The sequence below is a fragment of the Narcine bancroftii genome, chromosome 11 (genome assembly GCF_036971445.1).
Source record: "Narcine bancroftii isolate sNarBan1 chromosome 11, sNarBan1.hap1, whole genome shotgun sequence".
Taxonomy (NCBI): domain Eukaryota; kingdom Metazoa; phylum Chordata; class Chondrichthyes; order Torpediniformes; family Narcinidae; genus Narcine; species Narcine bancroftii.
The window spans coordinates 73,991,367-74,008,584 of record NC_091479.1 but is presented as its reverse complement, the minus strand read 5'-3'; the positions used below and the strand labels follow the sequence as shown (position 1 = coordinate 74,008,584).

General features: G+C 39.5%; 1 protein-coding gene across 3 annotated transcripts in view; it reads right to left on the bottom strand.

The window, feature by feature from the left end:
- The window catches only part of scube1 (signal peptide, CUB domain, EGF-like 1), a 224,172-nt gene that overhangs the window by 190,537 nt on the left and 16,417 nt on the right, over positions 1-17,218 (bottom strand). For all 3 annotated transcript variants that reach the window (XM_069903410.1, XM_069903409.1, XM_069903408.1), the window contains exon 3: positions 741-866. In XM_069903410.1, the coding sequence (XP_069759511.1) occupies positions 741-866 (126 nt within the window). The remainder of the gene's footprint in view (positions 1-740; positions 867-17,218) is intronic.

Below are 17,218 nucleotides of genomic sequence, written 5' to 3'. Positions count from 1 at the left end.
ACTGCTTTTGCAGTAAAGGTTTTTGCCGAATATGACACAAAAATAACTCCTAACAAAAACTGAATTGAATATGCATCCAACATCCCTATAAAGAAGTTGTATCCTGCATCTCCTGAATTTAATTTCTTTGAAAACAGACTTGTCTGAAAACCATTGCAAGATTTCTTGTGATCATGCCTGTAAATGCAACAGAACATCAAAGCTATAAAGAAACAGGGCCATGACTGTGGCTGCCATCTCTCAAGTTTCTGCCAAAAGTTTATCAAAGTTAAATCAGGACATTTTGAAAAATAGCCAAAATGGAATCTGCTTCTCTATACTGGTCTCGTCCTTTCGTCCATTTGATCTCATCTATGAGATCACCCCTTTATTTCTTGAAATCCACACCTTAAGTATGCTCTTCATTGAACCATGCCCCAACAATGGGTATTGTACAAACATTACATCTCACAGGAATGAGTTTCAATATTCTGGCGACGTGTATTTGAAATTACAACCCCTTCCCCACCAAAAATCAAAGATTTTCGCATTTACGAAAGTAAAATGAAAATTGTTGTTACTGTTGGAAGATACAGGTATTTAACATTGCAAGCACGTGATGTTGGCAGAAAAAAAATCTTGCATTAGTGAAATGTCAACAAAATTAAAATTGCAATTATTGTTTACCTAGCAAACAAAATGAACATAAATCAAAGATGTCAATTAAAATTATTTTTTTTAAAGGAAGTTATAAAACTTACCCAAGCAATTATGACCATCATGTGCCAGCATAAAGCCATCGTAACATGTGCACCTGTAGTTGCCGGGAATGTTGATGCATTCATGAACGCAGCCACCATTGTAGTCATTGTCACATTCATCAACATCTGGAAGACAATTAGCAAGAATCAATAAAGCATAGTACATGCTGGAAAGCATTGCATTTGAACTGAAGGTAATTGATGTTATTGGAGACGAGCACCAGGGAGAAAACATGACTCTTCCAGGAAAGCTGAGCTACCAGTTCAAGTCAGAGAAAACACTCTTGCTGTGATCATTAATATTGGGAAAGAGGTGAACGTTCAGAAAGTGGCCATAAAAACATTGTTATCGCAGCTATAAGAAAAATGCTGCCTTATTAAATTACTTATTGAAGAATACAGAAAAGTTCCTGGATATCTATTTTTAACAAAAAGAATTTACAATTCAGCTAAACTCATCCAACATAATCTAAAAAACTGAAGGCATTGCTGTCAATACCAGGAGGTGAACAGTTAATAGAATTGCACAACATTCAATGATTCAACATTATTAATGACAGGGTTAAACCAATTATTTCATACATTTTGTGGTCTTCATTAAGTAACTTAATATCATATAAACATTAGGTTTGCCTGCCAAAATGTCACTTCCAGCCCAAAATTTTTTAAATTATTAAGTGCTCTTCTGTAGGTCATAACTCATCTAGATTTTTACTGCATTCGCTAACTTCTGAGTAGTTCACATAAAATGGAAAGTATAATCATAAATGCTTCATTGATGTATTTATGGAGGGCCTAAATTTCCAAGAGAGCTACAAATTGTTGCACAAAGACAGAATTCAATCCCTCAAGCTTCGCAGGTTCATCTCTATTACATTAAGTGGGCAGGCAGGATAACAGGTATTGGGTAATCAAGTTTGGGTAATCAACCTCGGGAAATTAGACATGGGGTTGAGACTGATATTATTGTGGTGGTACAAAGATGTGATACCAGGCATAACGTTATTTGGTTGGCACAAAGATGAAAGGCTGTGTTTGTTGTAAGGAGTGAGGCTGGGATAACAGTCCAAAAAACAGCAAGTGTTTTTTTTAAGAAACACTCAGTGGATCAAGCAGCAAGCGTAGCAAGGTAAATAGAGTTAATGTTTCAGGTCCAAGACCCTTTGTCAATTCTTCACACTAAGATGTTACGATAATAAAAACAAAGTGAGCCTGAAAAAGCTACTAATTTTGCTTCCCTTCCAATTTCATTGGAAAACATTGACATGCAATGATTTAGTAGTCTTTCACATTTTCGGCAATATTTAACAAATAACCTGGTGCAAAAAAAATTCTCACATGATTTCCATTTGCTCCCTCCTCAAATATGACCATCTCATCAACATCAAGGACATGTGGAAATGCAATGCCTTTAAAGCCAATTGTATTTTGATTTATTTTTGTATTTCAAATACTTCACAATTCTAAAAATATACGTAGGAGACTTAAAAATAACAAGACCTATCTGTTCGGAGCCTTTTGTGATACTTATGGTCAAGTATCAAGGGGCATTAAAGAAAAAACAAAAATCACATCTTATCACTAATACAACTGTAATTTTTGTAAATGGCAAAAAAGACTATAGATTTTGGAAATCTAAAATAAAACAAAATTTATTGAAAATGTTCAGGAATCATCTGTAGACAGAGAAACAGAGTTAGCATTTCAAACTGATGGCTTCACAGCAGAAGCAATTTGTGGAGAAGGATAGGTGAATGAAATCAAGGAGAATGTCTGCAATAGAATGGGGACCCAAACAGACAGTAATGCAAATAGCAGTGTCTTCAGCTGAGAAAGGCCGGTGAAGGCTCGTTAACCACAGTTGATCCGGATGGAGGAGAGTTAAATCAAACAAGGATAGAAGATAAAGAAACAAGGATAATGCAGAAATACCAAGCATTCCATGAAGAAATGAAATGGAGTTTCTCTCACTCCTCCCATTTTCTGTGGCTAAAACATATTTCCTCATGACATTTCAGCCCATTGAGTTGATGGCAGCTTACAGTGCAATCACATTCCTTCATGAATTTTCTCTGCCGCACATTCTCCCTCACATTCCCACCAGTTAAGAACATAAGAAATAGGAGCAGGAGTCGGCCATCCAGCCCATCGAGCCTGCTCCGCCATTCAATAATATCATGGCTGATCTGATCATTGACTCAACTCCATCTACCTGCCTTTTCCCTATATCCCTTAATTCCTTTTTTTTTAAATGTAAAAAAACTATCTAACTGAATCTTAAATATGTTTAATGAAGTAACCTCAACCACTTCCACAGTAGAGAATTCCACAGATTCACTACTCTCTGGGAAAAAATGTTTTTCCTCATCTCCATCTTAAAACTACTCCCCTGAATCTTGAGGCTGTGTCCCCGAGTTCTGGTCTCATCTACCAGTGAAAACAATTTTCCTGCCTCTATCTTATCTATCCCTTTCATAATTTTACATTTCTATAAGATCTCCTCTTATTCTTCTGAATTTGAGGGAGTATAATCCCAGGCAATTTAGTCTCTCCTCATAGATCAACTCCATCATCTCCAGGACCAACCTGATGAACCTCCTCTGGACTGCCCCTGAGGCCAGTACATCCTTCCTCAAGTATGGAGACCAAAACTGCACACAGTACAACAGATGCGGCCTCACCAGTACCTTGTACAGTTGCAGCATGACTTCCCTGCTTTTGAATTCAATTCCTCTAGTGAAGAACGACATTCTCTTTGCCTTCTTAATAACCTGTTGTACCTGCAACCCAACTTTAGCAATTCATGCACAAGGACTGCCAAGTCCTTCTGCTCTACAGCATGCTGCAGTTTTTCACCATTTAAATAATAATCTACTCTTCTATTTTTCCTACCAAAGTAGATGATCTCGTATTTACTAACGTTGTACTCCATCTGCCAGACCTTTGCCCACTCACCTAACTTAACTATATCCTTCTGCAGCCCCTCGACATCCTCTATACACTTTGCTTTACCACTCAATTTAGTATCATCTACAAACTTGGCTACACTACCCTCTGTCCCCTCTTCCAAATCATCAGTGTGAATGGTGAAAAGCAGCAGGCCCAGAACCGACCCCTGCGGCCTAACAATCAGAAAAACACTCATTTATCCCGACTCTGTCTTCTATCAGTTAACTAATCCTCAATCCATGCCAATATACTTCCCATGACTCCATTCATCTGTATCTTATTGATACACCTTATCAATCATCTTCTACATCTGGAGAAATTTACAGTGACCAATTAATCCTCCAAAATGCCTGTTTTTGGGCCGTAGGAGGAATCTGCAACACTCAGAAGAAACGCATAGACCCACAGGAAATGCACCAACTCCACACTAAGAGTACCGGAGACTAGGACTGAATTCAGTTCGTGGAGATGTGTGGCAGCACCTCTTCCAGTTGCACCACCCCAAACTGGTCCAGTTGCACCACCCCAAACTGGTCCAGTTGCACCACCCCAAACTGGTCCAGTTGCACCACCCCAAACTGGTCCAGTTGCACCACCCCAAACTGGTCCAGTTGCACCACCCCAAACTGGTCCAGTTGCACCACCCCAAACTGGTCCAGTTGCACCACCCCAAACTGGTCCAGTTGCACCACCCCAAACTGGTCCAGTTGCACCACCCCAAACTGGTCCAGTTGCACCACCCCAAACTGGTCCAGTTACACCACCCCAAACTGGTCCAGTTGCACCACCCCAAACTGGTCCAGTTGCACCACCCCAAACTGGTCCAGTTGCACCACCCCAAACTGGTCCAGTTCCGATGGCAGGTCATCCATCTGAAACTGTTTGACCCTGCATGAATATTTCCACTATTCTCTGGGGTTTTTTTTATATACATCACAATTAGCTTCCAATAAGTTGCGTCGGTAGCAGGCAATCAAAAAAAGTTTCCCCATTTCTGGGAGGAAATCTTGAACATATTGTTTCACGGTCTTTTGTTGGAGCTATACATCCTTCACAAATTGAATGCCCTGACATATCTTAAAAATAAGTGAAAATTATTAATATCATGAGAACTGCTGATGGAAAATATCACATTTTTCTACATGTCACCATGTCAGAAACATCTGTTTCAAAACTCCTGCCTCATCTTCACACTTGTGTTTTCACCCTGATAATGCAAATTTCAAAGTCACACTTTGACCTGATCAGCTCAAATTTTGCATGAACAAAAGTGTGCAGATTCATAATTCTAAATATGAACAAAGGAAAATATGCTAAATAAAAACAAAACAAACTAAATACTTTAAGGAACTTGTTTTATTTAGCCATTTCCCATACATGCAAAGATTAAAAATAGTTCATCTTGAGCTTTCCATTCAGCTTCACAAAAAATAGTTATGTGATAATGAAATATAGATTTGCAAGCCCAAAAATTCATTAAATAGGGTGGCATGATTGGCACAGCAGTTAGCAAAATGCTGCAACAGCGCCGACGACCGGTGTTCGAATCCAGTGCTGTCTGTAAGGAGTTTATGTTCTCCCACTGTCAGCGTGGGTTTCCTCCCACCATTTCAAACAATTGGGTGTAATTGGGCGGCACCAGCTCATGGACTGAAAGGACCTGTTACCATGCCTTATGTCTAAATTTAAACATTTATAAGTGAAACATAAATATTTTCTCAGACTAATCATTGTATGGACTCATGGCATAGATCAAAGGGCCTCATTTTTATTCAGAAAGTAGTGGCTTTTTAAGGGTGACATTACAATAGAGATACAGAATGATCATTGAAACTTTTCCATCTCTCTTAGCAGACTCAAACCCTTTAAATCGGCTGAAAAATTATTCCACTGAACAGTTTGGGGTGATGGGCTAATGCACATTTGTGCTTGAGCATCTGGCTACAATATTATATTGTCTTCAAGGTTTAAGGCATCGTGTGCAGTGTGTTCAGCCTTACATTCTTTCTGTACACAATGACCTTTACTCTATTAACTCTGCCTTTTGGGGAATAAGCAAAGGAATGCACGTAAATGTCAGGTTCTAGACTGAGGGAATGAAGGCTGGTCACAGTGGTGTGGCCTGGAGCAAGGGAGAGGCAGATTTGGAGTATCAGGTGGTTGAGCTGGACAGGGACACATTTCCTTTAGTTGTTGCTTTAGCAAGATTCAAGAAGATAATGAGGATCTTCCTCTACACATCTTTTGTGAGCTACATGTACAAAAATAATTTAAGTTAGGTGGTGTCCAAGTGAGGGTCAAATGTCATTGGTTTCCACAATACACCAGACCCTGGAACCAATTGATCAATTTTTTTGACCACTGCAATGAGTACTCAACCACATTTGGTGACAGGGTTTATTTGAATAAAAAGACCCCATCACTCAGCTGAGAGATGGAAAAATATTCAAAGACTTCATTCACCTTGGCACACACACAGGTGTTAAACTTTCTCTCATCTCCCTGGGGAAGGGTTGTCACGAACTGTAATATCCAGAAGTAGTAATTATTGTCATCTTTAAATACTTAATGCTCTCCAAGACACAAGGAGCTGATGATAAGGTACTCAGATCTAGTCACTCAGGCCACCCATTTTGGAGGCATACTTCTGCAATTGAAAAACACCTACATCATTATCATGGCAACTCACTGAAGGGTCACACGCGCACACTTATAAACTTCCATTCCATAAACACAAATGTTAATGCTCTCCATTAGCTTCACCTTACAGATAGACCATCAGAGATGAGCAAGGATTTCGAAGGCATTGAAAATGAATATCAGGGAGAGTAAAAACACAATGTTGAAGAGAGTCAGCAGGTCAGACAGTGTACTTTGTGAAGCACCAAAATGCTAGAGGAACTCAGACGGTCTTGCAGTGCCTATAAATGGTAAAGATATATGGCTGACGTTTCGGGACTGAAATCTTCTTCAAGGAATAAGCAAAAAAACAGAAAAGGTCAGAATAGAGACCGTGTCTGCTGGGGGAGGAGCCCAGACCATCAAAAGGTGTTAATTGGATATGATAAGGAGTGAGGTGAGAATTGATGTTGTCTGTATGAAAGGAGATAGGGAGAGGCAGAGCAGGGGAAGGCAACGGGGGGGGGGGGGGGGGGGTGGTGGAAGAAGAGTGGAGGTGGTTTAATGAAAGCCAGATAAGTCAATATTAATGCCATCTTGTTGGAAGGTGCCCAGACGGAAGACAGGGTGTTGCGGGTGGTCTCAGTCTGGTAGTGCATGAGACAATGGACAGACAAGATACAAGCAAAATGTTGGCAGGAGCCCAAACAAAATTTCATACTTTGCTCATACCTTGATGAAGGGCTCAAGCCTGAAACTTTGGCTATGTATCTTTATCTTTGCTTTATCAGATATACTGTTTGATCTGCTGAGTTTCTCCTCCAGCATTGTATTTTTATTTCACTCACTTTGCAGACATTCAAGTTTTACTCACTACTAATATCATCAAAGATAGATCTACCTTCGTTTGTGTTGTGTTAAAGATGACAAACAGGATGGAGATGAAGTTGTGAATGGAAGTTCCATTACCATTTTACCAAACCCACTTCAACTTACCAGAACCTCATTTATTGCCAATTCTGATAATGTCACCTCACCAGATTCCCAATACAGCATTCAACAGCTATCCTGACAAAGGATGCTACAGCTCTTTAGCTTTTGGACTCGATTCCTAACCCAGTGAAAGCAATAAAAATACTGACGCCAAAATCTACCAGATAAAATCACGACAGTTAATAAAGTTAGGTATTTTAGTAATCCTGAGTCACCAAGTGCTTTGTGGAGCAACCCTTGGTTTTTGAGATTCCTTAAGGAAACTCAGTAACTACTAGATATGCAGAATGTATATCTTTAAATAACTTGAAAGGCTCAGATCCAAACGTCGGTTATGTATCTTACCTTACAAAACCTGCTGAGAGTTCTCCAACTTTTCTGTATTTTCACTGCAATCACAGTATCTGCAGACTTTTGTGTTTCAGATCTTTAAATGATAAATGATGTTTTGCTGACTGTCCATTCTCATCCTTGAAGAAACCATCAATAAATCTCCTTCCCTAATCTATTTGGTTGCGGACACATTCATTTGTTCTTCTAAGCATGCGCTTTTCTTGTCAATGTTATATCACCTCAATGACCAACCAAACTTGTTGTTTGGCACTTACACAAGATTGCTGGCCCACTAATTGCTTATCCGCTCAGTTAACAACGAGGTATATTTTGATCACATTTGATCCTTGCATTATAACATACACGGAGATCGCCAAGCAACACCTATACCACCCCTTCATATAGGCCTTAATTTCATCCACTTTATACTCACTAAGTGGCATTTCAGACAAATTTCCCTGTCTAACACCTCACCATTAGCAATTCTTGTTTGACCTAGGTATGGCAATTTCCCTCAACTCTTTAAATATATAATTCCATTGAAAATCAATTATGTAAAAATAAGGAGAAAATGTTTGGATACCAGAGGAATGAAGCACAAAATTAAAGGCAGCCAAGATTGCTCAGAGGCTACAAATATTGTAGATGCCAACATTACAATTGAGAAAAAAATACCCTGCTAGTCAAGAAATGTGCATATACAGTACATGTTGAATCAAAAATCATTTCCACAAACAAAGGGGACATTAAAATCCCCCAGAGTAGACAGTATTCTGTCTACAACAAAAAAACAGCATCAGCTTTAAAGTGACATTGAAGCATAATACTCTATTAAACATAAATTCTATCCAAGGAACATCTGCAACAACATGTAAGGAAATCCAGAGACAATTCAAGTTAACTCAGGAGCCATGTAATCTTCTTCTGAAGAAAGCCTTCAAACCTGTGGAAGCACAGTTAAAAATACAAGAAGACTACACTCACTGGAGATGGTCTTTGAAGGAGATGAAATAAAAGAATCATGTGGACTTCATGGTACCAACAAGAAAGATTTCATACCTATTCATAAAAGTGCTCACAAAGATTAATTCAGCACAAATGATCACTTGAGCCATGCAAGTCACATTAAGTACATAGATATCATTCACAAAACACAGGAAGTTTGAGGAAGTGTAGGAAGATAAATGGAGGACCAAAAGAAGAGGCATTCTGTTACAACGGTGGTAAAACTTGCCTCCCCTGGAGCCAGAGATAAAGCCCATATCACAGTGAAATCATATGTAGAGTGTTCATGGGGACAGAACACAGAGAATGCCAGTTACTTCAGATGTTTATTTTTTTTATCCTTTTCACTTTTGATCTTAAAAGGTGCAATATATTGAACATTATCTTCCAATAATAAATGTTGATACATGAGCTCGGTTTCACCATCAGACATGAAGATAAAGTGTTATTTTTCCTGCTTCTATCTTCTCCATCAATAGGACCTTTCTTCATCCTCGTGCTCTTCCTTCCAAATCTTACCTGCGGTCCCCTAGCCCATCCATCAAGCTCCCCCCTCCCAAACATTACACACGATATTCAAGCATCATCTCTTTTTATTCGATACACGATCTGCCAACCACCTCATCTGGCCCCTGCTATATCTACCCGGCTATAATGATTTGTTCAATTCCCTATTCCCATCCAGAATATCCGTCCATGGCCAAGAATGAGAGCAAACGTAAACATCTGGAACAGTGAACTCCATTCTACCTGGGTAGCCCAAAACCCAATTTTAGGTGACTCCACCCTAGTCAAGTGCCTCTGTTTTCAGCTTCTTTTCCTGCTCCTATTCTCACTTCTCAACTTCCACTGGTCATCCCCTCTCCTAATTGCCGCTCCATCTCTTCATATTTTAATTTGTTCAGTGTGCCATCACCTTGGCCTTTCCCCAGCTCCCTCCTTTTTTTTTCTCCTTGCTACATCCCCTTCCTACTTTAGACACCAAGAGTCCTGACTCAAAAAAATGTTGACTGGCCATTTCTCTCCAAGGAGCTGCCTAACCTTCCGAGTTCCTCCAGCTTCTCATTGTTTCAGCCTCAGGAAACTTGTTTCTTATCACCTTTTTTCTTTGGACATCTTGTCTCAAAACCTCTTCCTCGGTTTGATTTTGCTACTTTTATTTTATAACTTACTGCTCACTTACTGCCTTGCAGACAATCCATAACAAAATTGGTTGGGATTGTCAGTCAGGTGCTGTTGAGTGCCAGAACAATGGTTTACAGACAGCTTTAGTCATTCATGCAACATTGAGAATTCAAACTGGAAGGTAGTTTGATGCATGAAGGTTGAACTAGAGATATTCATTGGAGCTTTTCTTACTAGTTTTGTTTTGAAAAATAATGATTTCCCTTGATAGGTTTTTGCCCAAGGCAATCATGTCTACTCTGACCTTGGATCCACTGTACAACTGAGAGTTTGTTTTGAGAGTCAAAATATAATCATAGTTAAGACTGATCAAATTAGTGTTTGTAAATCCTTTGCTAAATGCTTCTACTGAAAATACACAAGATAAAATTTTATACAAAAATAAAATAGGATGCAGAGTTGGATTTTGTGTTAAATGAGGGGGAAAAAAACAATGGAATTAGTATAAAATGGCTTTAGGCAGACTGTAGAATAACCTAAACTGACAGAAAAGATAGTGGAAAAAGGAATGTCAATCAATTCCCAAACCTATTGCTACCAAACAAGGAATAGCTTCAAATTGGAAACTATAAAACCAATCATGTGGGAAAAGTTCTCTGCATTGCTGCATCTCCTAACATTACCACCCCAATGAGGAAATCATGTATTACATTGTCATTTAAGTTAAATTTCAAATGTGGATGTAGAGTATGGTAACAGGCCCTTTCACCCCATGTGTCCATGATGCCCATGGATAGTCTAGGGTTTCATGTGGGGTAGAAGGATTAGATACCAGCAATGATAATAATTGTTGGTGGGGAATGCGCTGGGGAAAAACTTGCAATGAGAACTTGGATGGTGGGAAGTTTGCAGGTGAAAAAAAACCTTACAGTTGAAAACTAATTGATTTACCCATCAGTCATGTTAATCTAGTTGTGTAATTGGAAGGCCAAATAGTGGAAGAGGTCACTGAGCACTTACATTCCTGGGCAAGAGTGACAGACATTCCATGCAAAAGGAAAACTCTAAGGGAAATGGTCAGAATGCAGGAAAACCTGTTGTAGAAACTGCATCAGGATCACGAGTGACTCACAGCTGTAAGTGTTCAACTGAATTTCGAGTCCCCAAGATGACCTATTATTATATTTCACATTGGAAAAAGATTTTTTTTTCCAATCATAGAATATTGAATATAATCGAGAATATCTAGGTATGCATATTTATTAAATATTAAAAATCTTAAAAGTCATCTGAATGTTACCCCCTCAGTGTATCTGAAATTATAAACTCTGAATATCACCTGATAAATTATCCTTTAGAGAAGTATTCCATTTCAATTTATGTTTAGTTTTGGATTTGTTTTATATTTCAGTGAGAAAAATTCCTCTCATTACCCTATTTCTCCCATCACATCTGCTCTTCACCAAAATATGTAGGCATGCTTTCAGTATTCAAAATCTCTTTATTACCAGGTTTGATCTGCTGCTGAACCTATTGACCTTTGGTCCAACTTTACTCTGCAGACAAATGAGTCCCTCACAGAGAACACAGAAGACAACTCAGAACAAGCTAAGCTCTTTAGTTAAGTTCTCCTACTTGCATGCTTCAGATGCCATCTGGCCTACTAGCTTACCTTCCTTGCCAGAGTAATTGCTAGTTCATCCCTCTCCCCATAGAACTTGTCTCCTTTTGAGTTCATCCATCACTGCCAAGTGCTTCCCAGCTCACTAACTATTATGGTTTTTACTAAGTATGACCTAGTTTCTAATCTCATCCATTTCTGTCCATCTCTGACACTTTTCAACTGCTTCTTAATCCACCAAAAGATTGAAAGCTAAAACAAGGGATAAAGGAAAATAGGAATAAAAGTGGACAATATCAAGCCAAACATAAAGTAAAAGTAAAGAAACTGCAATGTAAAAAAGCAGAAAACTGAAAGAAAGATATATAAAAGACTACTTAAATGAGGAAAACTTAGAACTAAAGAACAAAATGCATGGAAGAAAATTTCACTTAATATTCTTGTGACACAAGAAGAATTATTTTACTTTATTTAGAATTACTCTTATTTAATAGTCTGCAATATCTGCAATTTTTTATTTGCTCCCTTGATTTCCCAGCCTGACTGTTTCTGAATTCTTCCTTGTCTGGTTTCTGTTTGCCAGTCAAACTGATGGTCACAACAGTAAACATCAAGGTACAGGACAGGTTAAGAGAGTGAACATTTGCTGAGAGATTGTAAATTAATTTTCCCAAGGACATTTCAATTTATAGAGGTTTTGATATCTTGAGGCACTTAAATCACTTTGTTGCCAAAGAATTACTTCCATATAATGGTCAAACAATGTTACATCACAAGCAACAAATGAGATAAATAACCAGTCAAGGAATCTGTTTTGATGGCGTTGATGAAGGGAAGATTTTGGCCAAGAGCATCAGTGTGCTCCACCACAATATGTAATCTCACAGCCAAATCATTTTTTTTTTCTGTTTATGACATTAACTAACCTCTCAATTAAATAAAATTCCAAGCCACCCATTACACTCCCAAATAAATTCTCAGAGAAACATTCCACCATTTAATGGCCCATTTTAACAGCTATGGAAGTAGTTTTGCAATGCAGTTTCCAAGTGTTCTGGATTTCCTTTCAAAAATTGTTCTTGGAACATCAGCCAAGCACCCTTCATTTCCCATTAGCAAACACATTAACTGAACATCCTAGGCTTGGGTTACACACAAGCTGTACCAAACATGAGAGTAGATTACATTCCCTGAGGAAGATCTGCAAGCCAGTTGGATTTTCCAGCTGACGACTTCTATGAAGCTCAACTATCAGCTGAGGTTTAATGCACACCGGCTGGGTTTCTCATCCAGACCCAAATGCAAGTTAGAATACAACAAGGCATTTACACTAATAGGATCTGTACAGGTACAGTTGTTTAAAAAGTACCACTAATATTAAAAAATATTAGGTTGAAGTACAAGGTTTGCAAACTGTGGTGGGAGGTCACCTGTGATCATCATGGTTGGGGAAATGATACCCTGATATCGATTTGTGGGTTTTTGGTCTACAGCAGCTAAGAGGAAATGTCCAAAAGCTGGAGTCAGGACTCAACAATGTAGAGGTCAGTACACCAGGCCCAAACTACACCTGTCTGTGAGAATGAGTGTATAGTTGGGGTCAATGCAGAGTACGTGGAGCACAGTGCATTGGTGGGGAGGGGTTGCTGAGGTTAGATTGGATGAGTGGGGTAAAGAAGACCAGGCAGTAAATGACATTTCAGCAATTGGAAATAAAAAGGTCATGAGCAATCTTCTCCCAGACTATCATGGACCTTATCACTTCAGGTGATCTCCTTGCAACAACCTTCTAGTTAACAGTTTTCTATCTCCTACCCAAAATGAACAAACAGAACACCTTTGGCACACCCATTGTTTCTCCCTGCACTGTCCCATCAAACATAATCCAGTCCCTTTCCATCTGTATCTGATACACCTCTCATGCTCTCCACCTCTTTGAAGAATTCCAATTATCTGGCCCCTATCACCAAGGATGTGCAATCCTTTTATACATCTACTCCCCATCAAGGGACCTCCACTTTCTTTGCACATAGAGAGCCATTCAGCCCCCATTGACTAACACTCTCCTCCACTTGCAGAATTTGTCACCATCGTTAACAACTTCTCCTGTGACTCCTCCCATATTTTCCAGTTCCAGAATGTAGCCACAGGATATGTATGGGCCCCAATTATTCCTGCCTTTTAGTCCCTGTTACAATGCAGTTACCACTGCTCAATTCCTCTGCTACATTGATAACTGCATTATTGCTACCTCTTGTATCTGTGCAGATCGTGACACTTTCATTAACTTTACCACCTGGCCCTTAAATTTAATTTAAATTTACCTCGATTTAACTTAAATTTACCTCTCTCCCCTTCCTGGACCTCTCTGTATCCGTCTGTTACAAATCCATCGACTCTCACAACTCTGTGGATTGAACTCGTAAAAGTGCCATTCCTTTCTCCCAATTCCTCTGCCACATCTGTTCCCATGATGAGGCCTTCCATTCCAGGACATTCAAAATGTCCTTTAATAAAGATGGATTCACCCTTACTAAAACTGATGGAGCCCATATCTGTATCTTATTGTACTTCTGTCCTTATATATCTTCTCCCCCCCCCCCTCATCTCCCCCTACCCCACCCAAGGCAGAGCAAGGACAGAGTCCCCCTGGCCCTTACTTTCCATCCCATCAGACTGTGTCCACATTATTCTTTCACATTTTGCAACTTCAATGCAATCCCACTACCAGCCACATTTTTATGCCCTTTTTAATTTTTATAACTTACCTACATTCTTTCAGCCTCCCATCCACTGTGCCAGTCCCCACACTCAATGCCTTCTAATTATGTCATTTTACCCATAAGGCCTGAACTCTCCAGAAACCTCTCACCACCTCTCCTGCCTCCGAACTGAATTGTTTGTCTTGTCCACCAAAGTGCACTGTTGCCTCAATTTGCACACTCGCCAGGCAATCCAACTCATACAGCAGGTAGTGTGAAAATACCAAATAGGCAAATAAATGTGTCGAGAATAGTGTAAGAATAATCAAAGGAAATATAGAAAAGTATATTTATAAAAGACAATGGAAAGATATCATCTCTCTCAATGTGAGATCCACTCAAGAGTCCAACAAAAGTAGGAAACTAATTGCCCTTGAATCTGGAGATTTGTATTCTCGAGTACATTTAACTGATGGAAGAGGTGAAAAGAGAGTACGACAAATGTGGAATGAGTCATTTCCTATATTAGTCCCTCTCCTGAGATACTAAGAGTTAATGATTGAGTTTACAGAAGGAAGATTTTGTGGCACACAATTGTCACTGCACCTTGGTTGCCAAGCGCACTCCCATCACCTTAAGTCTTTCCCCTTAAATCCCCTCTTTACAACCCTGGTCCCAGATTCATCTTATGTTACTCTGTGTGATCTGCCAGCACATACACAGAAGAGGCCATCAGTAGTACTTGTGACCTTTGATCTCAGGAGCCACTTGTATATGCAGCAATGCAGGACCAAAATGGTTGCCCAGAGATGCCATCACCTGAATAAAATATTGATTTTCACCATGGTGTAAACTGAACCAAATTACCAATTGTAAAATGTATAAATTAAATGCAATTTCTGAGGGTTAAAAAAAAGAGATTTAACCTGCATTTTACTAAGTTCAGCAATTTATAATGTGATGAAATGCTTTGAGAGGTTGGTCATGATCAGAATTAATATGTATCCAAGTAAAAATCTGGACCCACTGCAATTCACCTTTCATCACAATTGCTCTACAGCAGATGTAATATCGTTGGCTTTCTAGTCATCCCTGGATCACCTCGTCAATACATACATCCAAAGACCCTCGAAAACTTCTACAGGTGTACCATGGAGAGCATTCTGTCTTGTGCCATCATGTCTGGTATGGGGATGCCAATGCTCAGGCAAGAAAAAAAATTTCAGAGGGTTGTCATCTTGGCCTGCAACACCATGAGCACCAGTCTTCACTCCATTTAGGACATCTACAAGAGGCAGTGTCTTAAGAAAGCAGCTTCTATCCTCAAGGACCCCCTGCCACCTAGGCCAGCCCCTCCTTATTCTGCTGCCATCAGGGAAAAGGTACAGAACCCTAAAGATGAGCATTCGGCAGTTTCTTCCCTCTGTCATCAGATTTCTGAATGAACAGTGAACCACAGACATTTCCTTACTTTGTCTTTTTCTTTTCCTTGCACTATTTTTAGTTATTTTGAAATGTGGTTTCTAGAAATGTTTACAATGTTGGTTCTACTGCAAAACAACATGATATGTTCACGTTAATAAATTCTGATTCCTTCTGAAACAACCTGTTGTCAAACATCAGATCAACCTAAAGTAGGCTGAATTCTGCCTGAATGAGCAAGTTAGGACCTCGTGGCAATTGTAGAGGAAAAGGTGCAAATCTATGAGGGTCAACTTAAAAGAACATGAGCTGTGATTGTTCTGCCCATTTCAATATTACAGATCAACCTGCAGAACAGAGAAGGAACTGAGAGGTGAAAACATTAATCAAACAAAAGCAGGCAGTAAGTTTTCAAGCCAGTCAGAGAGCATTCCTCTTATAGTTAACCAGAAATTGTGGTGGGAAGCTACAAGTTGTACTCATGAACATCCAGAATCTATACTGCTCCAAAGATTTTCCTCCTCAAAATTGTTATTAGCAGCATTTACGATGCTAAATTAAAATAGGCAGGAATAAACAAGATCAAAAATTGGTACGGTATTCAGGTCATTCAAATAAGATAAAGACCCACTAGGTTACTGCGGTAAGATGGCCCACAATTAAGCTCACAAAAGCACATTAGATTTGCAGACAATATTAAAGTCAGGCGAGGATTTGCACTGTGCCTGCCACATTGACCACCGCCAGTGGGCTGATATCGCCTCAAACCGTGCATCTTGGCGCCTCACAGTTTGGCGGGCAGCAACCTCCTTTGAAGAAGACCGCAGAGCCCACCTCACTGACAAAAGGCGAAGGAGGAAAAACCCAACACCCAACCCCAACCAACCAATTTTCCCCTGCAGCCGCTGCAACCGTGTCTGCCTGTCCCGCATCGGACTTGTCAGCCACAAACGAGCCTGCAGCTGACGTGGACTTTTACCCCCTCCATAAATCTTCGTCCGCGAAGCCAAGCCAAAGAAGAAAGGGGCAAAGAGAAAGAATCCAGTTTATGCAAATCATCAAGCAAACACACAATGAGTGTCAGAAAACACCTATGGGAATATCATCTAAATACAAAACAATGGCCGAGGGAGGGGAGCCACAGAATTGAGAGATCTGAAGATATTTACTCACCTTTAAAAATGTCCTCACACTTGAAGAGGCAACCAAAGGACTCAATCTCAAGTAACATGGGTGTTTTGAATTATCTGCTTGCTCATTTGGATGTTATGGAAAGATGAAAGAATGTGAAAATAAAAATGCTTCAGCCAACCAGTGTGCAGCTGGTTGGATAATCATTTGTGCCTGATGACTTCACTGCTGTAGGGACTGAGTTTAATTTTATGTCCACAATATAACTAGCACCCACTAGCTGAATTTTTCTGGAAAAATTACCCTAATTTTATTGGGAGAAATTGCTGTGGCTTCTCTTTCCTTAAAATAGACCTTGTTTTCTGAACAAATTGGCTCTGATTGCAGTACAATGCCCAGTTTACTTTGAGTCATACACCTCATCCCACCTCTAACTCATTGGCTAACACAAATGTTCTCAATAAATGTACTGAAAATAGAAAAGGTGAGCTGGCTTTGGAAAAACCCCTTTGACAATTTACACAGGATGAAGAGATTTTGTAGAATGATAAATAGAGTCCCATTCATTAAAGATGAAG